The 23,505-nt window shown below is 49.3% G+C and overlaps 1 protein-coding gene across 25 annotated transcripts in view; it reads right to left on the bottom strand.

Annotated features, from left to right (window-relative positions):
* EHMT1 (euchromatic histone lysine methyltransferase 1) overlaps nucleotides 1–23,505 on the bottom strand; it is a 123,934-nt gene that overhangs the window by 50,914 nt on the left and 49,515 nt on the right. For 21 of the 25 annotated variants that reach the window (XM_074609320.1, XM_074609330.1, XM_074609340.1 and 18 more), the window contains 2 exons: nucleotides 13,778–13,865; nucleotides 1,543–2,099 (listed from right to left, as the gene is read on the bottom strand). In XM_074609320.1, the coding sequence (XP_074465421.1) occupies nucleotides 1,543–2,099; nucleotides 13,778–13,865 (645 nt within the window). Of the gene's footprint in view, nucleotides 1–1,542; nucleotides 2,100–13,777; nucleotides 13,866–16,312; nucleotides 16,390–19,874; nucleotides 20,076–23,505 lie in introns of those variants that run through there. The other 4 variants (XM_074609322.1, XM_074609331.1, XM_074609326.1 and 1 more) reach the window with 2 other exon arrangements.

The raw sequence follows: 23,505 nt of genomic DNA, 5'->3' as shown, positions 1-23,505 counted from the left end.
GTGCACAAGAGGCTGCTGGAGGAAAGCTGTGAGGCAGTTTCGGTTGCAAAAAGCCTTGTTTGGGCAAGAGACAGCCTCATGCGAGACTTTCATCAGGCTGCATGTATTGCATCTGGGCTTCTCCCGCCTGCTAGCCAAAAAAACCCAGCAGGGCTGCGAGAGAATTCAAATGCAATCAGGGGAAGACAGAGGGGGAAATTAGTGGTTTAGGAGAAGGGTCGGGAAATCATGGCAGGCGTGGTTTCTGCCCCACTATTGAGGGCCCACGAGGATTCTAATCTTGATGTGCTCTTTGGACTCCCACCTGCTTCCGGAGGCGCAGGTGGTGCCGCAGCCAAGGGCACCTCTCCCCATCTGGGGCTGGCTAGCCGCCACCCATCTTTTTTTAGGTTTTTTTTCCTCTCTTCCCCTGCTCCAGACCGCAGCAATTCACAGCTTTGAGACCTTCACATCTACTGCTGTGCTGCAACAGGTGGGTGACATCTGAGGATCGCTTTTGTGCATTTTCTGGTCCGTAATACGCCGGTCGCTAACAGCAACCCATGGCACCAACCTTTACAAAGCTGCAGCAGCTTCTCCTTTATCTCCGGGTGTCACTCACACTTGCAATCCTTTCCTTGACCTAGGCGCAGGACACCTAAAGGCCAGTCTCTCTCCATCACTAGACACAGCACAATGAGATGATCTAGCTCATTGTAGCTAAATGTGTCACAGGGCTGGAGACCAAGCACTCATAGCGGAGATCTGCCTATTCCAGTACCTATTCCCTACCTTTGGCAAAAGAATAAAAAAAAAAAATAACCAAAAGAACCAAATTTGGCCAATGACAAAGAAAGGCCCATTTCTGTTCACCCCACTATAACATGAACACACCAGATGACTTCACATCTCCTTTTGCCTCTAAAAAAAACCAAACACCACAGAGCTCTGTTTCATTAAGTGATGGTAAATCCACCCCTAAGGATTCTGGAGTGAAGATTTCTGAAGAAGTCGCATTACTGCGGGCAACATACAGCGAGAGAGTGAAAACATCATCTGGTTTACTGCTATAATGGTACGACAATGCAATCAAGTTGCCTAACATATCAGCTTCCTGACAGCTTCCAAGCTCAAGAGAAGCCTCAAGTTAACATGCTATGCTTAATTTCCTTTGGGTCGAACTTAGAAGAAATCTAATTTGTTTCACAAGCAGCTCTGGATTTCAGCAGACAGCTGATGAGCAATACAGCCAAGAGAGAAAGGCCATTTAATGTCTCACATAGATCTGTCGGAGAAGGTAATTGATCAATTATATATTTAGAAACACATTGGGGAAGAGAGCTGATGGTGGCCACGTGATTCTATTCTAACACCTCTGTATCTCTGTGGGAGGAGAAAAAATAAAAATAAAAAAGTATATATATTACAAAACAACGTCAATCTACTCAGTGGGACCCCTCCGAATTAGGCGTGTTCCCATGGAGCAAGGTATCCCTCTCACGCGCTCAAAGAAAGCCAAGAGCAATCTCAGCATCAGCACCGACTGCTGGGCATATACATTACCAGGCTAGGGGTGGGTTTAGGCATTGTCTTCCGTGCTCTGTGGACCTTGACTTCAGCGTTAGCAGCGGTGGCTCTTTTAGCATCCATGTCCTTACTGCCCTCCCCGAGCTTGGTTGGCATCGTGGCTTGCATCTGAGAAAAGGAGCCCACAGTTCTCCCTTTGCTTGCTCCTCCTGGAAGGGTTTTTGCAGCATGGCCGGTGAGAGAAGCAAAGGTGCTGGTAGTCCTTAGAGGTTGCTCCTGTGCCATCTGCTTGGTTAGAATATATCCATTGCTCCCTGTTACAGAAGTCTGTGTGAAGTCATTAGCTTTCATATGGTTTTGCTTCCCAGTCTCACCATCTCGTTCAGAAATGCCATTTTCTGCTATCCTATTTAATTTAGTACTAGAGTCCTGCTGGCTCGCTTTCGTATTGTCCTGAGTGTTTTTAGCTGGGTTTGGGTGGCTACCAGCTTCGCTGTGCTCACAGGAACCGTTGGTTTCACCGTCTACTGCCATTTTTGGTTCCCCCGCTTGCTTTTCCGTAGCACTTTCATCTGCAGCCATGGCATTAAACCCTGGAGAAAGAGGGAGGATAAGGAGGAAGAGAGGAGAAAGAAAAGGGTCACAAGTGGTAGCGAAACTCCAAAGAGAAGGTACAGCTACTTAGTGGCTAATGAAGAGCAAACCTCTCCCCCAGAAAACTGCTTGCTATATAAATAGACACCCATTTAGGCTGCTCACTCACCTACCTGACCGGCTTGCCCGGATCCTCAGATGGTGCAAACTGGGGTGGGTGGCTCAGTTGAAAGCAGCGCACTCATTCTCACTTGCCTCAGCTGCAGATGCGGCCATTTATTCCCAACTATGGATTTTTCAAGGTAAATATTATCTTTAGCTTTTCCAATAACTACGTTTATTGGACCATATGTCAACACCTCGCACGTCAAACAAAACGCTGCTCAATCTTGCACTTAGATCTCTGGCAAAGCCCTTCACGGTGCCAGACTGACACAAGAAAAGCTTGCTGGTGGGGCTGCACGGGTGAGCTTTTGTGGCACAGACACAGCTCAGCGGCCAAATGTCTACATCAGGGCTTTGCTGCGACAAGAAACACCACAAGAAGTAACTCCCTGGCAATCACGGCTCTCCTGGGAATGTCATCCACTGGAGACTGGCTCCTTCACTGGAATGAAGCAGCACAGGAGCAGGATTCAGTGTCATTTCAGAGGCAACAGCCGGAGCAAACACGGGGTGAAGCACGTTAAATGCAATTTTAGACCGAAATAATTACGTGATTCAAATGCAGCGAGATTTTTGCAGACTGACTAAAAGCTCACGCACAGATAAAACAGGGGTGCGCATGTAAAAAGTTTTTTTTTCCCTCTCCCTTCCAAATATTTCCATGCTCCCCCCATCAGTGAATTTGTCCCATCAGAGCTGAGCATCAGACCTGAGCTGAAAAAATCCAAGTATGAGCACCATGTACTTGCAGGAAGGTTTCTGACATGACAAACTAGCAACTCCCCAGGCAACCAGGAGTGATAACAATTCACTGGCACGTTCAAGTAAAATGATTAAATCAACCTGCTGTTAGGGATTCCTTGTATTGTTTCCCTTCCAGGGGCCAGACAGTTATGAAACGCATCACAAGTACCAGCAAAAGCTTTGTCCAAGTGGGCTGTCAAAGCAGGCAGGACTGATTTACAACCAGCTCCAATCAAAGCAATTTTTGCCTACAGTATTCAGAAGAGCACAGAGTCAAACTGGAGGACAACTCTGCAAGCCAGACCAGCACGCTGGTCTCATTTCATACTGCTTTTGAAGCCCAAGCGCTCAAGGAAAAGAATATTCTGAATGTCTCTGCTGACCCGGCAAAGCATGAAGAACCACCAAGATCCCGGATCCCAGGACGTCAAGCCCAATATACCTGGGCTGATTGTTCAAAGCTGAGCTCCGCAGGGCTTTCCGCATGCCCCCAGGCACTGGCAGCTCAGTGCCAACCTCGGCAGCGCTGCACGGCTCACCCCAACAGCTCTTCCCAAAAAGCACCAAATTCCCTTTGCAGTTAGTGGTAAATTGTGGGGAAAAAAAATTTAAAAATCTTTCCCCAACTATTTGAGGGCCCACCCACCCACTTCTTTCTATCCCTTTTTAATGTATTCATTCAGTCCATCTCCTTACCATTGGGCTGATATAAAAGATTTTGACAAATATTTCTGCACTAATAGCACTTGCAGATCTAGACTCTACAAGCAATGCATTCCAATACCTAAAACAGCCGTATTATTCCCCAAACTTCCTGGGTTTTCGTGCTCATCTGAGATTTAAACATTTCCAGCATCAAAACGAAAGCCATCTTAGAACTGGCAAACACACTTCAAACATCCAGCCCCTGGCTTAGCATCCAACCTCTGGCTTCAAGCGTGGTCAACGCTGAATTCCAACCAGGTTGGCCAGGGCTCTGCCCAGGTGGGACCTGGTCCAGTCCTACCCATAAATTGCAAGGGGACAGTCCCAGTCCTGCTCCTTATTTCCAACTGAAAGCCACAGATGTTGGGCACTAAGCATCTTACCGGGAAGTGTCTTCAAACCCCAATGCCAAGTGGTAACTCCTCCCTGGGGTTCCACTCTGGTCATTTTTCCTGATGAGACATCTGCACTAAGTGGTCCATTCCCCCCAAAACCCAGGCAGCACAGCCTGCGATTGCCTCCCACACGGACTCTGCTGGCTCAGACCCCCCAAAGAGCTCCAAAACCTCCAGAAAGAGCTCGCCGGTGCTTGCCGGAGCGCACACAGGGGGGCAGAGGCAGAACCCCCATCTCCAGTAGGCAGTAATTGAGCGGCTCTCTGAGCAGGATTCTAAGTTATCACCTCCATCTGCTGCCCTCTCACGCCACCCAGACCACCTTCTGTCTACGGAAAGCTCTGATAAGACACACAAGGCTTTGTTTTGAATAGCAACAACTCTGGGAGACGATGAAGTGCTAGTTTTTTCCCCGTTATTTAACTATTTGAAAAGTCTTGGGCAGAGCGAGCCAGCAGCTCTGCCCTTATTCCTTCAATCCTTGTTTCTCTTTCTGCATTTGGTGTCTTTAAAAGACCGTGCTATGGCCATTTAAGTAATTATTTCAGCAGTCAGAGCCAGAAGAAAACAAAAAATGAGCTCCCTAACCACAGATGGCGGTTTCTAGAGCTCAGCACTAGGCACCTGGCCGAATGAAGCCTTCAATATTTGTTGATTTAAATACTGCACACTCCCAGCAGAACAGTCAAATAACTTCAGTGGCTGACTATTAGATAAACTGAATAAGCAGAGGGCAAGAATTGCTCTACCTGCCATGAAGGCAACCAAAACAAGGTAAATTAGAGCACTGCCCTAGGGGAAAGAATAACTGCGTTATTCCAGAAAGCGTCACGGACTTTATGAAAAATCCATGAAGCCAAAATTAAAACCTCACATACAGTCTCTCCCCTCCCCCGCCACACACTCTTATTAAGTGTGCAAAATGCAGTCTGCTTGAGTGTGGAAGTGCCATCAATCTCCTATAAACAGGCACCAGACTTCCAAATCCATATGACTGGAGATTTGACAAAACAAAGAGATGAAATTTCATAGTCCCGGAAGTTGCACAGAAATGGAGAACTTGACAGCAGTCGTCAAGGGTATGGTTCTGATTTAACAGGATTACGCACCCACTCTGCCCTGCTGTAAATGACTGCACACGTTACAGGGCAAAGCAAGGTCCTACAGCTTCCAGCTCCAGCCCCAACCATCAGAGCTGCCACCACTCAGCGAGCCCGAGTGTCACAATTCAGTGCCAAATGGAGACACACCCACAAAACAAAAGCTGTTATGGCAAGTGGCATCACTGGCCCGCTGGCTGGCAAGAGTCAGCAGAGGCCAAGGACTGAACGGGAAGAGATACTACCTCCCTTCTCCTGCCTCCGATGGGTCTGAGACACCATGGCAACACCGTCCTGAGCTGCTGGGACGGGCTTCTTTGGGGAGAGATCATCTCGAACCTCCTGCTCCCTTTTCTGGAAGCACTAAACCAAATTCATAAATGATTTAGAACAGCACTGTTTTCTCCAAACTGAGTTCCTGTACAGCACAGGGCTCCCGCAAGAAGCGCCACGGCCAACCCACTGGTTGCAGAAGCTCATCACCCAAGGGTCCTACCTGAACATCAAATTAAAGAGACACCCATGAAGGAGTAGTTTCTGTCAGGAGCTACGTCGCTCCGTAAGATGTGGTAACCCAAGTAAGCTTGTCTGGTTTTCACAACCAAAATACCTGGTCTGGTAATAGGAAAAGAGGAGTCACCATCCCAGGCTGAGCCACCGCTCCACTTGCCATGATGCTCTGCCTCCGAGTCGGTGTTCCAGCCTCGTGTAACAGGACACGTCAGCAAGTCTGGCCACCTTCAACAAGTCTCAGCTGCACTAAGTGCACACTTACAAGCACTGCTGAACAGACATCATTCAATATATATGTACACTTTTGATGAAATACGGCCTGTAGATGGGGATGGGAACACAAACTACAGACAGCAGGAACCTCACAATGGAGAAATACTGAAGAAAACAGCCTAGGGAAGCTCTCCAACACCACCAGACAGGTAAAGAAACACTTGTTCCTGACATGACTTTTTCATCTTCCCATTATTTAAAAAAAAAAAAAAAAAAAAAAAAAAAAGTTTCACTGCAAGCCTACTAAAATCTTGATTTCAAATACACTTCATGGCAATGAGTTCTCTTCTTGAAAATGCATTTCAACAGCTTTTCTGCTCTGTACATGCAAGCGAATAAAAACCTAAAATCAGTATTTCTCTAAAACTTTACAACTTGACAGTATTCATTCTTTCTAAATAGAGCAAAACTATGTTTCTTCTGTATTTACTTTCCTGTCCAAGTCCCTCACTGTTGTCTAATCTACAACCATTCTTTAATTAAAAACAAAAAAATGAAAGGTAGAAAGAGATAGCCTACATCCATGGAAGCGTAACCTCATTTACTAGAAGCACCCTACTATTTTCAGAGCGCCCTTACGCATCCCCTACGCCACATGCAGTGGTAAAAGCTTGTCACATTGACCACACTGCTGCCTGCATCCTGATCCAAGCATTCGTTATTAATTTAAAATCCAGTATCGCGTAGGACGGGTAACTTGCCCGAGAGATTTATTTTCTATTATGGCGTTTGTTATCGCAGGTAGGTATCTGAAGTTGATACCAAGTTGAAAGAAACTTCAGTAAAGGTGTATCTTCTAGGAGCTGGCTACATTTTAGTAACACAAGGAATTTAAGACTCAGAAAATTATGCAGCTACATTATTCCCGCGACTCCACATGACAAAGAATAATCAGTAACAGATTTAAGATCGCTTCTCTGAATCAACAAGTCATTGAGAGCAAGGAAGAGCTCCCAGACCTCCCACCTCTCCCCAGGCTCAAGCAGACCCCCTGCAGAAGTTTCAGTCTCAATATCAAACACTGTCATTCAAAAGTGAATTAAAATTGCCACGAAGAGAACAGAATCGTAGGGAAGGAGGGGAGAAGCCCAGTCAGACAGGATGAGGACACCTCATCTCATTTTAGGTGTCTAAAAGACATCTCTTACTCCAGGGTACCCCAAAGCCACCACTGCAACCAACAGAAAGAAGACAACAGCTCAAAAAGCACAGTCTGACTTTAGACATCTATCTTTGGATAAACTAATCATCGCCTGGACATGCCTGCCACATGTATGCAAAAGTGAGCTGGACTAGTTCAGAATTAGAATGACAACTTCAAAAAAAACCCCTAAATCAGGCAAAACGAAACCCACCTCTGCCCTCCCAGCCCAGACTCCTGCAATGCTGGTTCCTCTCCGCTGCCTTTGCCTGTCGGGTTTCCAGCCCTCCCAGCAGAGCCAGACCTGGCTCCAGTTCTGTCCTGGAGCTCGGTCCAGCCTGGCAAAACCTGCCCGCGGGCAGAGCCCGTCCAACAGATGTGCTACGGTCCCCGCCAGCCGGCCCGGCCACAGCCAGAGGGAACCAAATCGCCTCTGCGGAGACCAAAGGGGACGGACGAGTAGTGACCAGAAACTTCCCGTATACAGGCAGCCAGATGATCACCTCAAAACTCTGTACTACTTTGAGAAGGCTCTGAAAAAAATAAAGTCTTAAATATGTTTTTTTTTAAACTCAGATCTCACTGCTCAGGGAGACAAAATAAGAAAAATATGCATGTGTTATGAGCCCTTATGCTCCAGGCCAAAATTCAATCATCACTAGGTCTGAGGGGGAAAAAATTTAAAATAAATAAATAAAAAAACCCTACAAGCGAACGCACTATTATGTGATCTGGAACTTTTACACTTTTTTCTGAAGATCTTGGTACTGAGCACCGGTAGAGGTGAGACACCCCAGTGCCCAGGTCTCGCACGATGTTTTCCATGCACTCCCAGTGCCCCCAGCACAGAGCACTGGGCAGCTCTGCGCCTTCAGCAGAGCCACGAGCTTCAGCTGTTGCAAGAGAAACGTCGAGCTCCGAACTAAGCAAAGACAGCGCTTAAATGAAAAACTCACCATTCTGAAGTGCAGTACAAGTACTGCGTACATTTATATTTACATATACGTCCATTTCACAAATGTTTTACCTTGAGCACTTTGCAGTTCACCTATAAAACACCACAGATACCACTCCTTTATTTGATACCCAACTGCCCTGCTGCATAAACTTTTAAAAGCAAGAAATGCACCTGCTTATAATCATTGTGTTACAACCGTTCACTCCCCCCTTCCTCCTCCAAGTCAAAAAAAAGAAAAATGTAAAGCAGAGAGGAGTCCAGCTGACAAAAAAACAGATGATAAAGAGATGGGGGCTGAAAGCGTACAGACCAGGGAGAGCCAGTGGCTGGAGATCCTGTACCCATTGGAAGGGAAAGCACCACCTCGTATCGCTCAAGCCAAAAAAGCAGAGCATTTTCAAGCCAAGAAATGAAGAGAATTACATGTTTCAGGCCAAAGTTCTTCTCCGGGACGAGTCATTGATGGTCTTTTCTCCCCCCCACCCTTTTAAATCCGTGAAGGCGGGTGATGTCCATCCAAGAGCCTGGCCCTGTATTTTCAAAACATAAGTGCCACTCCTCACAGTGCCCTGGAGCACTGCCACCCTGCCGCAGTGTCACCGCTTCCCATCTCCCATCAGACGCACCAAGAGTCAGAATGGGAAAAGAAAGAAAAAGAGAAAAGAAAAACCAAGAACAACTTCTGCTGTGAATGCTCGATACCGAGATCGGACAGGTCGGGTAAATGGGATGCGGCGTCTCGCCGGTGGGCTGCCTGTGAATGCCGGCGGAGGCTCAAAGCAGTTTAACAGCCTGCGTGAAATTAATTCATCCCTTTGCCACGCGATCAGGTCCACGGTGTTACAGCGCCGGCCACGAGGCCCTGAGCCCATCCGTGACCGAGGGATGCTCCTGTTCCAGGGCTGCCAGGCTCCAAGCACGTTTTTTCTGCTGCTGCAGCCTGTCTGCCGCAGGGCGCAGCTCCCCGGAGCAGGGCTCTCGCACACAGGGAGCACCTGGGCAGACATCTGGGAGAGCATCTAAAATACCTAAGCATCATTCTGCTCTGTCTGGTCTCCTGGCTGTCAGTCTCAGCAGGGGAGCCCAGTGCCGAGTACAGCGAGGCGACGAGATTATTCTTTTTTTCCTTTTAAAGCAGCCATCTCTGCACCTGGGAATGCAAAGGTTGCAGCTGCTCAGTGGAAAGCAGCACCTTTCTCACTCATGGCAACTTCCTACCTGCAATAAGAGGGGAAAAAAACAAAAAAAAGAAACAAAAAAAATAAAGAAAAAAGGCCCCTCCAGGAATTTAAAACCCTGACGCTCTCTAAAAGCAGTGTGAAGTTTATTTGAGAGCAAAGTGACTCTGCACGTCTCATGCAGCGCTACACTCCAGCACCATTGCTCTCGTAAAACAGCTGCCTCGGGTGAAGTCTCAGAAACGCTGAGGCTAATGGAGAACTTCGTTACCAACTCCCCTTCCTGCTCCTTCGTGCTGCTGCCTTAGTGGAACTTTCCATCTCTGGGGCTGGGCAATCAGAAAAGGAGTGGTTTGCCTTGAAAGGTCAAGTGAGATGCAGCACGGAGTCAGGAGCTGTGTACATTAGGAGATGAACTGAAATCACTCGCAATTCTTGCAAAGAAACCACTTTTTAATTAGTTTCTCTCTGAGTCAGAGTAAAGACAATATGGCCTAATAAAACAGGAGAGCAACTTTTTTCCGCTCATCTCTTCCATCTCCCTGCCCCTTTCCCCTCCCTGTCAAAGGGAAAGATGGACCTAAACTCACACCCACGTGTAAAGCTGAACGGGAACATTTCCCCACGGACAACAAAACACAGTCTCATCCGCAGCTTTTTTTCTATCTGTATTGAGCAATCTTACACAGAAGGGGACACTGAGTCTAACAAACAACTTACACGGGGCTTTACGCAGGCTGGGACTCAACCCTAGAACTGGAAATTAAAGCACTTGCTGGAACACGCAAAGATCTTGCTCCTGCAGATGTATGTTAAACTTATAGTTCAATTATTTCTCTTTACCAGTGCCACGATGAAGCCAGAAGAGGACATCCCGGCCTGTAACAACAGCGCATTTCTGCAACACCTTCCACTTGAGGAACAAAGAACAAAACACCACGACTGCCCACCCAAGGACCTCCCTACCTCCAGGCTGCTCCCTGAGAGCCCCCACCCAGCTCCCTGCCCCAGCCCCACAGCTCGTCCCCTGGGGCAGCAGCTGCTGAGGTGTCACAAATGACAGGCTGGCACACAGAGGACAACAAAGAACGGGGATGCACTGCCTCAAAACAGCACATTATAAATTGGGGCAGCTCAGCCACTGCTCTCACAAGAGTACGAGCCTTCCATGTGACAGGGTACCTGCATGGAGATCTCCAACATGATGATCTTCAGCAGTGGTGGGGCCAGACAGCAGTCTCAGGTGCTACTGCAGCGCTGCGGATGCGCCTTGCTCGGGGGACAGCCCCCTAAATCTCATTCAAGGCTGCAAGCTACCTGAATTTCCTGGCTCATCTTGGACACCAAGCAAGCAAAAGTTTGTATACAGAGGTGGAACTCAGGCCATTCACAGAGACAGCAGGGGAGCTATGGTACATGCTAACATGGTTCGAATGGGGATCTGATGCTGACCCTCGTATCAGTACCCTTCTGAGTCAAGGGGGAGTGAAAGGAGGAGAAAACACAGTAATTCACACTGAGTCTTTAGCCTAAACATCAGCTTTAAATCAGTCTTTGGACCTGCAAGTTCAAGGCTCTTTAAGTTTTAGATCCCAGGTTCAACATTCAGAAATAACCTGCCAAGGGGATTTTCCCAAAGGGAACAAAATCCAGAACATAACTGTCTTATATTACAGGCCGGGACTCCCATCAAACACACGATCAGTTCGCTGAGGGAGCTCAGCCTAAACTAGAACCCAGAAGCACCAGCAGACTTGTGCAGATTCCCATTCCCATGCATCGTAGAATGGTTTGGGTGGGAAGGGACCTTTGAAGACCATCTAGTCCAACCCCCTGCCATGAGCAGGGACATCTTAACTAGATCAGGTTGCTCAGAGCCCCATCCAACCTGACCGGGGAAGTTTCCAGGGATGGGGCATCTGCCACCTCTCTGCGCAACCTGGGCCAGGGTCTCACCACCCTCAGTGTAAAAAATTTCTTCCTTCTATGTAGTCTAAATCTTCCCTCTTTTAGTTTAAAGTCATTACCCCTTGTCCTATCTCAACAGGCCCTGCTAAAAAGTCTCTCCTCATCTGTCTTATGAGCCCTCTTTAGGGACTGGAAGGCTGCTATAAGGTCTCCCCGGAGCGTTCTCTTCTCCAGGCTGAACCCCCCCAGCTCTCTCAGCCTGTCCTCACAGCAGAGGGGCTCCAGCCCTCCCAGCATCTCCGGGGCCTCCTCTGGCCCCGCTCCGACAGCTCCGTGTCCTTCTGCTGTTGGTGCTCCAGCGCTGGAGGCAGCACTGCAGGGGGGTCTCCCCCACGCGGAGCAGAGGGGCAGAATCCCCCCCCTCGCCCTGCTGCCCACGCTGCTGGGGATGCAGCCCAGGATGAGGGGGGCTTTCTGGGCTCCAGTGCACATTACCATCTCATGGCCAGCTTTTCACCCACCAGTACCCCCAAGTCATCCTCGGCAGGGCTGCTCTCCATCCCTTCATCCCTAGCCTGTGCTGATACCAGGGGTTGCCCCAAACCAGGTGCAGGACCCTGCACTTGGCCGTGTTGAACCTCATGAGGGTGACATGACCCCACTTCTCGAGCCTGTCCAGGTCCCTCTGGATGACATCCCGTCCCTCAGGTGTGTCACCATACCACTCAGCTTGGTGTCATCTGCAAACTTGCTGAGGGTGCACTCAACCCCACTATGTTGTTGGTGAAGATATTAAACAGTACTGGTCCCATCCCCCTCGCTAAAGGAAAACGACTGTTCAAGTAAATTTAAGAGAGAAATCTCAGGCTTCAGGGTGCTTTTCCAGTCCACGCATCCCAGCTCCGTACGTTTCCACCCATCCCTGAGTCAGGAAACTATTTCATACCATCTTGCAAGTCTGCTGGCATGATTCATGTTCACGCAACACTCAAAAATGTAAATTCTTTGCCAACACTAAACACTGTTATTAACAGAATTTAGGGACATTAACTAATCGAACTCCTATGACAATCACAGCTGGGTAATGAAGGTCAGCAAAGAACAGCACATACAGCACAACAACCAGGCAAACTATTGTCTTTTACACACATGGTATGCTTCGGAAGAGAAGGATACAATCTGAACAAGAACAGAGACTATGCAGTTCACATTTTAGGACCTTTCTTTCCCCAGTTACAGAACTGGACAATAAGCTGAAGTGGGTGCAATATGAAGCCTCAAGACTGCTCCTTCACAGGGAGGGTTCTCAGCTTCGTTTTGATACGCAGCATTTGCTTTAAGTCAAAATCAGCCAAGACACACAAGGCGCAGAGATGTCTCTCTTCCCACCCTCCTTCTGGATTTGTACCTCCACAGACTCTTGACACTTACCTTAAGATCAACCAAGAGCTAAATAAACTAGCTTTAAACTCCTGAGCCAAGCAAGGCAAGGGATCAAAGTGAGAGTCTCCTCCCAGAGCAACGCGACCTCCCACCGACATCTCAGACTTCATCTCTGGTTTGCCCGGACCAGAGGTCCACATGCAACCAGCGTCAGCAGCAGCACTCACGTGCTCCCAGTTAATATGCAAGCACCGTGGCCACGTCTGACACAGCATTCAATATTTTGCCTGCTCTGAGCTTTACTTTCTAACTAGAGCAGCTTGACAAAACATTATGCCGGACAGAAGAGAAAGAAAAAGCAGTGCTGTACTCGCATGCATCTGAATTAAGTCCAAAATTTTATTTCTAGTAAGATTAGATATTTTGATCGGGCCAGTTCAGTACTTTTCTAATACTCATTACTATGGAAAGAAGAACAAAAACACACCAAATCCCTGCAGAGCTATGAGAAGTAACTAGGCAAGGAATAATAAAGCCATGGAAAGAAAAGGGGGAAGAGGGGGGAAGATTAAAGGGTAGTGGTTTGGGTTTTTTTCCCTAATCCCACCGACACATTTATTAAGCCCTCAGATTTGTGTGCATGCAACTCACAGGCAACCACGCAGGAAAGACTTCATCGAATTAACAAGTGCACTGCATCCTGCAAATTAAAACCAAGCAGAAACAACGCAGAAGCCACGAAGCATCCCACAAGGGCACAAGGTGCGGAGTGTCTAACCCCACCAGCCATCCTCCAGCAACCGGTGCCTGTTTTGGAGCAACAGAGAAACTCACAGGAAAACAGAAAGTTAACTTTAATAGAGGGAGGAAAAGGGGCTAGGTCATCGCGTGGCGGGGATCAGAGTTCAGTTAAAACCAGGCACACAGAGGAGGTTCAAAGTAACTCCTTTGCGCTTCACAGACACACCAAAGCAGAAGTGAAAATTAGATGTCATTCTTTAGATGGGTGCGGATGGATGGACTGAAAAGCAAATTTGCATCTTCTGGGGAAGAGCCCTGCTCAGAATAAACACAGGAGAAAGGAGCCACTCCGTTTGTGGGAGCACACCTGAGACCCTCGGGGGACAGAGCACATCTCCAGGCCCCCAGTTTTGTTACCATCACGTGCCGATCTCATAAGCAAGGTCTGGCCCTCAATCGAGGCAGGTGCTCACCTTCTTCTTTGTTGTTGGTGATATCTTTCAGCAGCTCAGTCTTCATGCAGGCGTCTTTCCTTGTCTCTCCCTTACTCAGCACTGTTCGCTAGGGGTGGCGAGAGAAGGGATGGGGGGGAAAAAACAAATAAAAAAAAATCATGGTTTAGCTCAATGTTCATACACACGTTGCATTTAAAACAAGAGACAATCATGGACGCATCCTGTTTACATCATGGGCAAACCTCATTCTGCAAAATAATGCTGCCAGGAAACTGCCACCAAGGCACGGGTCAAAGATAAAAACCAGCAAGAGTTGCCCCAGCTGCTGGCCCGTCTCGCAGGAGAAGCAGAGGGGTCCAAGCTGTGCCCAGGGCCGAGACCTCACACATCTTCAGTTAAGATGCAGCCAGTTTTTCCGAGTGTAACATGCTTGGAAACCCAGCTGAGTACATCTGGACAGGCGTGGATTAAAATGGTCATGAAAGGCATCTCAAGAAGGTGACCCTATTCCCCCAGAACTTCTTAGGTTTTGGGTGGGGGGAGGCAGACCTACCAGACTTCTCATTACACATCATTTACCGACATTTGCAGCCCAAGTATGCATTTGGTGGTTTTGGTTTTTTTTGTAGTTCATTCAAATGTAACTTATAAAATGCAAACCATCAGTGAGCAACAGCCAACTCATCATTCATAACATCCATGTTTATTAAAGTTAATGAGCTCTATTTTTAATTCTATAGAAAGCAATTTTTCTTTTTTCCCCTCTTTTTTTTTTTTAAATATTTTTTTTTGTAAAAAGAGAACACCTGCTCGTCTCCTGCCTTTCACATGCCTGGAATCACGATGCTAGATCAGGTTTGCAGCCCTAGTACCTTCTCTCTTTTCTTTTTTTGAAGTAGCAAGACACACAAAAAAATAGAAGCTACCAAAAACAAAAGGAAAAAGGTATTAAAAAACCCCAAACACACAGAGAAGAGAAGGGATCCTTTGACACAGCTCTGTGTTTAACAGGATGAGCTGGTCTGAAAGGTAAAGATGGTGACTGCCTTGCAAAGCTGCTGTGTGGTGGGGGAGGCAGTGATGTCCGCCTTTGGCCGGGTGAAGGGTTCACCTCGCTGCCTGCCACGCAGGAGAAGAATAAGCCCAGGTCACGCCAACCGCTGCAGGCCAGCACGGGGAGCAGATGGCGCCTGCAGCCATGCAAATCGCAAGGTTTCAAGTGCACTGAGTGATAAAGAAAGAAAAAAAAAGCCAACCTGCCCATCTTCCATAAAGCAAGCAAACAGAGACAAGATGCACACACGAAGCCCGGTGCATCAGCTCCAAAACCATTCCCAGCAGTAGCTCGCCCTTCCCCACATCGGCTTCTGTCCGAAGCTAGCGGAAGAGATGAGCTTTGGTGCTGCTATTGCTATTACCAGCCACCCTCTCATTTTTATTTCGGAGTGAGCTCAGCTGCAATGCCAGGTATTGCAGCGCGGGGTCTTCCTTCCTTCCCCCCTGATCTCAGCACCCCCCTGCCCTGTGCAGACCAGGGAGGGCTCATCTAGCACCGGGTCCCTGCCCCTGGGGTGCCTGCAGGACCACCTTGCCCTGCACCTAAATGCCACCATCTACAAAACAAGACAGAGCCGATGGGAAGGAGGAAACTTAAGGGACGCTGGCTGGGCACAGGGTGCTTGGGAAAGCCTCCATCGCCTGCCTGCACGGAGCTAAGGGCAGGATTGCTCCTCTAGCGAGGAGGAGGAAGGTGGTTGTGGGTGGCTGCCTGCCCCCGAGCACAAGCAAACACCAAACACGGCCACGTCTGGATGCTCTCAGCAAGAGGGAACCTGTGCCCCACGCACACCACCTTCAGATTTTCAGACACACCCCAAAAAGCAAGCCATATGCATTTGAAACCTCAGCTCAGCCAACCGATCAGACAGCCTGAAACAGAACATACCCCCAGCAGACGCTGGCCAACAGTTTCCATCAAGAAACAATCATAAAAGCACAGCCCAAAGTTTGAGCATTGATCAGCTTTCTTTATGCATTTACTTGCTAACCTAATAATATATATCCTTCCTGCAAACATCTGCTTGTAAGCCCTACCTCTCCTCTACCTGGACTTCTTGTAAACTGAGAATAAATCCATGTTTCTCACGGACTTACCCTGCTGCAAGACTAATGCAAAGAGAACTGCAGAGAGCTCAAGCGCAGCCCCACGGCTCCCACCATGGGAAGGGGCACCCAGGCCCCCGCCACAGACACCGGCAGCAGATAAAGAGCCTCAGTCTAACAGAGACCAGCTTGTTCTCCCAACCTCTGTTGATATTCCTGCTATCAAACTGACTCATACTGGAAGTCCCAGGATTTCCAGCAGATCATTTTTACCCATTCGATTCCCAGTTTTTCTTTATTTTATAAGCAGCGACCCCACTCCACAAATCATCCACGCTTTCCCTTCCGCAGAGGTGTTGCTGCTGCTGCTGAAGAAAAGCCACGGCAGGAACCCTGGAGTCAATCAGATCTCGGCAGTTAACGACCACCCTCCCTCCTCGCTGCAATTACCAGGAGCTCGGGGCTGCCCTGGGTCCTGGCCAGCGGCGGAAGCTCTCCAAGTAGATTTTCCAACACCAAGAGAGGCCAGAGATAAATCACAGCTTTTTTCCCGAGAGAGTAAAAAAGCTTGGTGCCAAGGCAAGGCTAACCGAGGTGGCACCTGAGGGGTTCTCCTGGTCCCTATCTCAGAGACACATCAGAGGCAGCTGTACAACTTCCATGCCTTGCTCTGAAACAAACAAAACTCAGCATCAAGGTAGAAAATATATTAATAATTTAAAAAAAAACAAAACAAACAAAACCAAAACCAAACCCACAACTGTGAATTTTGAAGCATTTGGATCAAAAGGAAGCTACAGGAAGCACTCGAAGCCTCTTCCCCCCAGGCCAGCGCTCTCCCCTCCGTGCTCCATCACCACCCGGCAGATGCAGCAGACCCAGCACCGAGGGGCACCCACCGGGCACCCACCGCCAGCCGGGCGCCCCATTCATTCCCACCGCCCCACAGCTCCACCCAGCCAACTTCGCAGCAACTTCACCGCAAGTGTCAATACCTCCATTTGTGTGTGTGTGTGTGTGTGTGTGTGTGTGTGTGTTGGGCTGGTTTTTTTTTTCCCCACCTCCCCTCCCTTAGCTTCAGAGCAAACTTCCCTTGCTGCTCACACTCCCCATGCCCAATCCGTCGGCTCCCGATTGGCAGGGAAATCCTATACCCACCCTCCCCGCCGAGAAATGTCTGCTCTTGCAGCAGTCCCAACAAAAGCCAACTGCCAAGCACAGGCTGCTTCACAATAAAAGTCTCACTCTTTCCATTATTCCTTTTTTTTTTTTCCCCCCTCCTTTCCCCCTTTCCCGCAGCCGTTCCCCTCGCCGACCCCAGACTGATTATTAACCTTCCGTGGACGGAGAGCCTCCATAAAGAGTACACACCACCAGCAATGAAGCATTATCCCCCTCCCCAACCCTTTAATTTTTAGGTTTCAAGGGGAAGGAAAAATTCTTGCATCTTAAGAAAGACTGATGAAGTCCTTGAAAGGGTTTTAAAAGCCATGAGGACCCAAGCAGAGGAGCTAGTGCTGGTTTAGTTTTTCCTCTCCACCTCTGTTTACAAGAAAACAGGCTTCCTCTCCTCTGTGAGGTCTTTGGAGGGGATGGAAGACGGGTCAGACCGGCCAAGGAAAGGCTCTGCAGCATTTCCAAACAGATGACTAGAAACTAGAGTGGTGCCTTTAAAACAAAAAAAAAAAAAAAAAAGAAAAAAAAGCCCACAAAAAAAAAAAAAAAAGAAGACAAGAAAAAGAGCAAAGCTGGGAAGCACAGAAAGAGCTTAAGAGCTTTCTCAGCCTCCTCCTTGGCATTTTCATCAGCCATTCGGGTGCCCTTCGCAAAGGTCCAAACAGGTTTTATAGGCAAAGACAATGCATGCACAGCAAAACTCCAACATATCGCAGCTTACCAAGCCCAAGAGACCAGTGAGTTACATCATGGACCAGAGCTCTCTCCAGGCAGAGCAGGAAGGAGCGGAGGCTGATGTGCTAAGATGTCTACCTTCATCGGGGTCTTTTTTTTTTTTTTTTTTGTCTTAAACATCAACTGTCTTGGAACCTGAGGCTTTGCAGCGGCGTTATTCCGATCGGAGCCCTGCAGCTGAAGCAGGTTGATCTGAAAGAGGGCTGGGCGCAGGAGGACCCCTCTGAAACTCTTCTCACTCCCATGCGGGGCAGCGGCTGCACCAGCACATCCGCATGCAGGACGGGCAGGACCGATCCTGCCAAGCCCCCAGCCGGGAGGTGGACACCAGCCCCTCGGAGGTGACACCACCGGGCACAGCTCCCCACGAGCGGCTGGGGCACGTGCCCCAAGGCCAGGACCCCGGCAAAGCAGGATTTCACCTCCTGCGGAAGGCGGCGGGGAGGTCTGCAATACGTACTGTTAGCAAGGCAGAGCTCTCAACAAATGATGCAACCCCAGCAGCAGCAGATTCTCATTCACTCATTTTTTTCCCCCCTTTTTTCTCCTAAAAAAATAAATAACACAACCCAAGCCAGCTTGTTCATCGTAACCTTTGCCTCAAAGAGAAGACAAACATTTTCTACTTAATTATACAGGAAGTGATGATTAAGAAAACTCTTGTAGAAAGAGAGTGTTTCTTTTGTAGGCATGTGAAGGCTGCTCATTTCAGATCTCGGCGCTGCTCGGGTCCTGCTGTGCACGGGCAAGGTCTGGGATCACCGTTCGTGGGGACGCTGACCACGGGCCTGTCATTAGAAGCAGCAGCAGCATTTGATCTGGAGAAGGAAGGAAGTGTAACCACCAGCATACCTGGCCTACAAAGCACTCACCGGTCTCAAAGCTCCTTTTTCTTAGGTTAAGGCCACTTCCTTATAAGCCTCGTGCAATCATGTGAACGTGGAATTTTATCTGCAGCTCACAACAAGCACTGCCCTCAGCCTGAAGTTTGTCCCCAAATCAAATTCTTTGCAATTCTTTTGTCTCCTGAATTCCTTTCATCCAGACTCTTCCTAAGAAAAAAGAAGCATTTCCTCCTCTACCCCCATGTCCTCTCTCCTATTCCAGCTGCACAGATCAACTCCCGAAACAGGGGGAAGGGTAGAAACGAGGCGCAAGTCCCTGCATGCAACAGCTGGGAACAAGGAGACACGTGCATGAAACACAACAGGACTTAAAGTGACTTCTCGTCAGCCAACGCGGTCCACAATGGCGTGCAGGCTTCAGGCGAGGGGGGTTTGCACAACCCGTGCCCTCCTGTAAAGGGGAGAGGGATTTACGCCTCCTCACTGCTTCCACGCTGGGAAGCGTCGTACCCATCTCGCTGTGTCCCAGTAGAGTTAAAGCCAGGGCAACTTGTATGTGCAGGCAAGTGTAAATCCAGAGCAGACAAAGGCATCTCCTTCCCCAGGCCGAGGTTAGCAAGGAGTACAGCTGCTGCCTGCCTTCCCCTAGCGCCTGCGAGGGGAGGGGGGGAAGAAAACCCCAAAATGGAGACCAAGATTCATCACTACCTCTAGCAAAAGCAAACCAACCACTTCAGAAACACCCGCTCCCCCAGGAAAGGCTCAGCCAGGACAAAACCATAGCACCAAGAGGAGCCCGGACCAAGCAGGTTGCAGGGGGAGGGCAGCTCGCCCCCATCAATGGGGCCCAGACACCTCTTCATCCTCCACGCTCCTCTTCCTCCCACCCCCAAAGCACCGCGGCCGGCGGAGCAGCCCCCTTCTCCCCTGCCCATTCCCGGGAGGGCTCCTTGGGGCGGCGGAGGGGGGAAAAGCCCCCCGTGGGCTTTCCTGGGGACCTGGAGGACCTGGCTGGGCTGCCCACACCACCTCCGTCTGGGCCACCTCCAGCCACGCAGAGGCCAGCAGCACGAGAGCGACGCCTGCGAGCCGGGAAAGCGGAGAGGGGGAAAAGGAAGGGAAGGGAAGAAAACAAACGAACAGACCAACCAACCAAACAAAAAAAAAAAAAAAAAAAAAAAGAAGACAAAAATAATACTAATAATGAAACTTGCACCCTCAGGCCTGTCCCTCTAATAACTACAGCAAAACCTCACCAAGGCTTTACTCTCCTGGAGGGTGAGAAAGCGACACAGGGCTGCCCAGCACCCGGAGTCCCGGAGGCGGGAGATCCTCACACCCTCTCCTCCATGGCCTACAGGCTTCGTCCCCGGCGTGGGGCCTTTTTTTTCTGCTCTGTCATTAAGAGTGGAGCCTGGTCTTTTCCTTCAATCCCAAGAATTGCACGGAATTAGATCATCTTTCTCGGCTCACCTCCCCCTACAGGCAGCTCCCGAGCATGCTCAGCTCGGCCTGGCGCTGCCATTTCATAACGGCATTGTTTACAGACACAGCCTGACCTGCCATTTTTTGACAGGAGGAGAGGAGCGGGGCCTTCGCCTCCCGCCTTCGCCGCCCCCCAGCCCCTCGCCATAAAAAAAATCCGCTTCCGAGGAGGGAAATTGCAAAAGCGTGGGAAGCAGCAGGCTGTGGGTTTGTGGTGGTGGGTTTGTTGGTTTTCTTATTGTTGTGTTTTGGGTTTGGTTTTTTTTTTTTTTCTTCCTTTTCCCTCCTTCATTTAGGTCAAAATCCACCTGTTTTTGGAGGGAGAAGTTAACCCCTTTGGGGGCTGGGGGGAGAGGGAAGGAGAGGTCTCACAGAGCGCAGTGCGAAATGCCAGCCATGATTTTTAGCTCCTTCAGATCACAACCGTGCTTCGATGTCACCTAAAAATATAATACCCAGCCCAGTCTGCCATCCTCTGTCAAGCCTTCCTCTGCGAGAGAAAGGCTTGGAAAGATGGTATTTCCCTTGAATAAACAAGTTGGCTTAGTCCCAGCACATACAGTTTTCTCCTTTAAATGCAAACCAGAGTATTTTTGCAGGCAGACAGGAAAACGAGGAGAGGAGGAGGGGAAAAAGTTCCTCATTTAACACCAAGAGCTCCATGAAAAGCCTTGCAAGGTTGCTCCGAGCCCCTCTCCGTTCCAGTCCTCTCCCCGTCCGTGCCGATCATACTTTACAGGTGAAAGCAGCTCTGACTTATGATGGAGAGAAAATGCCAGAAGAGCTGGAGGTTTCCTCATCCTTGGAACAAGGACAAGTTGTGAAAAGCTTCCTTTGCGAGAGGCACTGTGCTGCTCCGACACAGTATGGCAGCGTTGCAGGGAAGACGCTTGCACCTCAGATCTTCTTAACCCCCACCACGTCCACCAGCCTTCCCCTCCTGATGGGGACTGAAGGAAGAAGATAAATAATTTACCTGTTCTGGGGGAAGCAAGCTGTTGTGTTGGATCCCAGAATATTCTTTTAAAAAGCTTGCTCTACATTTTTTCCCCTCTGATTTTTTTTCTTTTTTAAGAACACTTTCCAATTAGCTCGTACAGTGTGCAAGCTTCGCTCCGGCTGCTTGCCTGACTGTAAATCCTGGCAGGCAGTGCTGCCCGTCCTCCTCCTCTGCCCCCCTCCAGGACCAACGCCACCGTACAGCAACGCCAGACATTTCCTTCTCCACCCAAGCGACCAAGGAGCTCGCACAGACACGGGGAGGGACGGATCCCACAGGACCAAGGGAAACACCAGGGGACATAAGGGTCTACCTCTGCAAAGAAGGGCTGGTGTCAAAACTCCGAATTCACAGGAGTCAAAAATAACTGGCTGGAAATGGTCGTTAAGGGTTATAAATTCCAGATTGGTTTCCAACTCACTGACATTACATGTCACTGCAGGAACATATGGTCCTCCGAGCCTGGCAAGCGGGGAGCACACTCCAGAGCCCCGAGCCTTTCAGCTAAGCCAAGAGTTAGGTAGCTCTCCTGCCGTTGCGATTCCTCGACCGCTCTCTGCTCCAGGAGCGGGAAGGGGAGAAGGAAAAACTTCAGGGAAAAGCAGCAGAAGGACAACAAAGAGGAGCAGCAGGAATCAATCCCCCAAACCAGCTGGCTAGGAGTGTGAAGCTCCTTAGAACTCCTTGTTTACCTGAATAAAATAGCTCCCTGCCATTGCACGAGATGCATGTGATCCTGTGTCATTAGGAGATGGCACTGCATGGGAGAGGTCAGGGAAACAGGGCTCCAGCCTCAGCAGACGGAGCCCCGGGATGACGGCCACAGACACAGCCTGAGTCCCCAGATCTGGGGCCTGATCCTGCCCACCCACACCTCTGCTGCCAGGCCATGGGGTTGTCTGATGAAGGTAGGATCCACAGAAGATATGCCCCACGTGTGCTGCAGAGCCTAGTTCTGTCCAAACATGTTCTTGGGAAGAGGGGAAGAGCTCATGCTGGCACTTAAAAGTCAGTTAAATACGTGAAGGGGAAAAAGCTGAAGACCCCAAGGCCCCAGTCTGGGGCTCTTAACCCTCGCTGGAACGCAGCACCAAGTGCAGACCCCGGGTTTCTCTCTTCCCTCCAAAGTAGGTCAGGCTTTTCAGCGTCTCTCTGCAGATGCTTTCAACGGGCATCAGCCAGCAGGGACAGAGCATTAGGTGTTTTCAGCCAGCTGTCACGTCGGTGTCATGGTGGTCACCACCATACAGCAGCACACGTTGCACACCTCAGCATTTTTTTTGGTTGCTTGTTTTCTCAGCCTTCATCAAACCCAAAGCACATTTTTCCCCCTGGATGGGAGCCGATCAGGCAGCACGTCAAGGCCTCTGCTCTTCACTGTTAAAAAGAAATCTCATTTCTCTCCCCATGACTTCGTCTGATGCCTTTTCCTGCACACATCTTCCAGATGACGAATAATGAGCATATTTATAGTCCAGCGGAGACACGACAGATATTTAGATTAGGTATCGCAGACAGTCCTGTAAGCTCCCTAATCTTTTAAATGCCATCTTCATGTCTCAATCCTCGATTGAAAATGCAGTATCAGATCTGCATGGCAGCTTCAGGGGTCTCCCTCGAGCCCAGCAAGCGCCGGCTAGCTGCCCAGACCCCCCACAGCCCTGGGACCTTCTGTGTCCGCCCCAAGTCCCACCAAGGTCTGTGGCAGCCAACAGGGCTGTCTGCGTGTAACACAAATGACAGCCGAAAAAACAACCCAAGAGCAACGCAGGGTCAGGGGTCTGAATTTTAGGCAACTTTTAAAATAAGCTGCAGACAGGGGCCTCCTGCCATGAAATCAACCACGGATGTTTCGTTTTAATCAGCTGTTACCTTGGATTGCAAGCTACTATTGGGGAAAAAAAAAAAAAAGAAAAGAAAAGGAGAGGGGAGGGGAGGATGCCACCCCAAAATAAAAAGGACTGCTTCTTCCTGGTAAAATAATGTTTGCTCTTGCCTGCAGCCAAAGAAGTGAGCTGTAGGCTCGCCTGATGCAAGCTGGATGCAGAGGCTGTCAAAAGAGACCTGGCAAGAAGGCGCCATGTGGCCACAGGCCCTCTCCTCCCCTTTGGAAGTTCAGTCTTCGAGCGGCTCAGACACCCCAGGCTTTGCTCCTCTTGCTTACAGGAGCTGCAAGCAAGGAAGGCTCCTGGGAGAATCAAATTTTCCAGAAACTTCACACTTTAAAAATTAAAAAAAAAATAATAAAAAAAAAAATCACCAAAAACCCCCCAAACACACAAAAAGAGAACGCCAAACCCAACCCCCAAACAAGCCTCCCCACCCCAGAAGACAAATAAAAGACCACCCAGGCGCAAGGAGACAAAGCCTGAGCTCTCCTGGAGCCCGGCGAGGTCGGATGC

The sequence above is a fragment of the Larus michahellis genome, chromosome 15, assembly GCF_964199755.1.
Source record: "Larus michahellis chromosome 15, bLarMic1.1, whole genome shotgun sequence".
NCBI classification, from domain to species: domain Eukaryota; kingdom Metazoa; phylum Chordata; class Aves; order Charadriiformes; family Laridae; genus Larus; species Larus michahellis.
Note: the sequence above shows the minus strand (reverse complement) of the source record. Positions and strands in the feature narration are given on the sequence as shown.